General features: G+C 34.5%; 1 protein-coding gene across 1 annotated transcript; it reads right to left on the bottom strand.

Annotated features, from left to right (window-relative positions):
- Positions 1 to 6: 6 nt before the first annotated feature.
- Positions 7 to 2,022, bottom strand: LOC105462141 (lipase 3-like; the record flags this gene model as incomplete). The annotated part of the gene is made up of 4 exons (XM_011708675.1): positions 7 to 90; positions 964 to 1,207; positions 1,391 to 1,505; positions 1,842 to 2,022. Coding segments are annotated over 4 exons (624 nt in total), but the record flags the coding sequence as incomplete, so codon positions are not given.
- Between the last annotated feature and the right edge of the window lie 668 nt (positions 2,023 to 2,690).

Raw genomic sequence — 2,690 nt, 5'->3', positions numbered from 1 at the left:
GTGGAATGTTTCGCAGCCGACTTTCGCCAAAAATTCCAATACATCGTTCTGCGGCAGCAATTCGCCGTGGCCAAAGAAGTGCGCTATTATCTATAATCACCGGATCTCTTAATCGCGACATAATTTACTTGTATAATTTCACTGTGTATTTAAAAATGAATCAATATTCGTGAAACACTTTAACGATTCTAACTGGATTTATACTAGCGACCTTTGGTCTTAAACTTAATTCGTTAATGAATATCTTATTAAAATTATAATAAAAAATATATATATATATAACATGATTCGTCCCAAAAGTAAGAGATTATTTTTGGGGGCTCAATCAGAATTGTCGAAAAGTAAATCCATTGGACACGGCCTTTGGTGCGGAACGTCAGGTATACAATCTGACCCTTCTTAATTACTTCCAAGTCTTTCTAATAGTCGACTCAGTAAAATACGTTGTAATTTGTGTGTCTTATTGTCACGGGCGAAAATTCAGCACAGACTGTGCTGTATTTTGAGAAGCGTTACGCGATCAAATTCTAAAGACAAATTAAGCAGCATTCCCATAATCTGTTCTCAACTGCATCTCCAACGTTTCGGAAAAGCTAGATTTTCTCTGTTTCACCCAGAATTTAATCGCTACTCGAGACTGCTAAATTTCCGAGAAGACACAAAAATTACATTGCACTTTACTGACGGTATCGATTACTAGAAAAGCTCGGTGGCAACTAAAAAGGATAATTAGACTGTATTCTAATTGACATCCCGCATCAAAGGCCTCGACCAACGGATCCACTCACCGACAATTCTGATTGAGACGCCAAAAATAATTTCTTTACTTTTGGGATAGACTACAGCGTAAAATGATAAGACAACGTAAATTAACACTAGATGTCTTTTGACTGTTTGATGTATTGAATTGTTAGATCGCTATATAATAATGGTAAATTTAGATCTCAACGGTATATTAATTACCTGAAAATTGTCCGCAAATGGAGCAATGAATCGTAATGGACTTTTTGTATGTTTCATAAAAGCTGCAGGCGCGAGACTAATTATCGCTCGCACCATTCGAGCAATATCCGGACGTTCCGCTGCCATCACGTAAGATGCAGTCGTACCCATCGAATGACCAATGTACGTATCCAATGGTTGCGATGTCGTATTCTTGATATACAAGATCGTCGCGGGTAAATCGTAAATGCCCATTTCGTGAAAGCTGACAAAAATTTTGATTAAAGTACATCACAAAATACATACAACAAAAGTATACTGCTTATATAAGTATAAATTTAATCAACTGTTGTTATTTTTTAATACAAATTAAATCATATATATTATTGTTAAAACTATGTCACTTTTAACACACTGTTCTTTTCTCAATTTATATCAGGATAAGTACCTGAAATTCCAAAATTTTGAATCCGATGGAGATAAAGAAACATGCGCTCTTGAATAGACATTTCCACGAAAATTGCCCAGCCAAACGTCGTATCCCTGATTGGCCAATATAAAAGCTAGCATAAAAAGGAAAATATTGTTTTTAATCAAAATGTTGTTTTTGTTGTATACTTTAGTATACAACAAATAATGAGGGGATAAAAAGTCAAAATTTATTCGATATACTAAGGCAATTAAGTAAAACACCTCTCTGACTTTGATAGAATCGGGAGGTTCCAGATTCGAATTTTGGCTAAAGTAATATTTTTCGCAATAAGATCTTTACTGCAGTTAGAATGCTTGTAACATCATCGAATTGACGATCAATTTTATTTATGATATTTCCGTTAGAATTTAAATTTATATCGATAGAAGTATAATCAACGGTTTTTTTAAATTGATTAAGTTGTTACCAAGTCCTTTATCCTTGCCGGAAATGACCCAGGCAGCGGAGCTGCACAACAAACAATGCTGCAACAACACGGGTGGCTGATTCGTGTCACCTGGGATACGATGAAGTGTTAAGAGATAACCATCCTCCGTCTGTATAACGTGAGTTTCCACGGGATAACCCGCTTTTCTTATTATCTGCGGCTAAAAGAAATAAAAACAGATTGATTGATCATTAGTGGTACGATCTATCACACTCAAAGTCCCAAAAAAATTTAAAGGAGAGTACTTTTAGGCGTTTTCACAACCGCTCAGGGATCGTTTTCTTTCTACATTTTCTTATTTATTTTTCTTCGTAGAAACCAAATAGGGTAATGCCGATCATACATGAGAAAAATACAAGGGTTACTTTAAAATGCTGTAACTTTGCGAAAAAAATCGTAGCTTGCATTTTTTTTTTAATTAAAGAGGAAGATTCAAACTTTATCACGTGTCAAACCGCATTCCCGAGAAAAATTTTCCTAAGGCCGTGCATTACGTCGAATATTGCAATTTTCAATATGGTAAACATGCCTCTCAGATTTGAAAGTTTAGAGTTGTAGGGATGCGTTAAACTTAAAATCGTCATAGAGTATTTAAAGTATCTTTTAAAATGCCAAAATCATCTCTTTGATTGAGCACAGTGCCGCAATAAATTCAGCGACTTTTTGGGGGGTAGTGTATATATGTATACTTATATAAAAGATTTTATATCAGTAAATGGTGTCAAGTTAAAAAAATTATCTTATTCAATCAAAGTAATGTGTATATCGTTTGTATAAAATATTTGTTGTCAATAATTGATGTCAAATTATAGATCGGAAGAGCACACG

Source organism: Wasmannia auropunctata, unplaced genomic scaffold, assembly GCF_000956235.1.
Source record: "Wasmannia auropunctata unplaced genomic scaffold, wasmannia.A_1.0 LD269773.1, whole genome shotgun sequence".
In the NCBI taxonomy this organism is placed as follows: domain Eukaryota; kingdom Metazoa; phylum Arthropoda; class Insecta; order Hymenoptera; family Formicidae; genus Wasmannia; species Wasmannia auropunctata.
The sequence above is the reverse complement of the archived record's forward strand: the minus strand, read 5'-3'. Positions and strand labels throughout refer to the sequence as shown.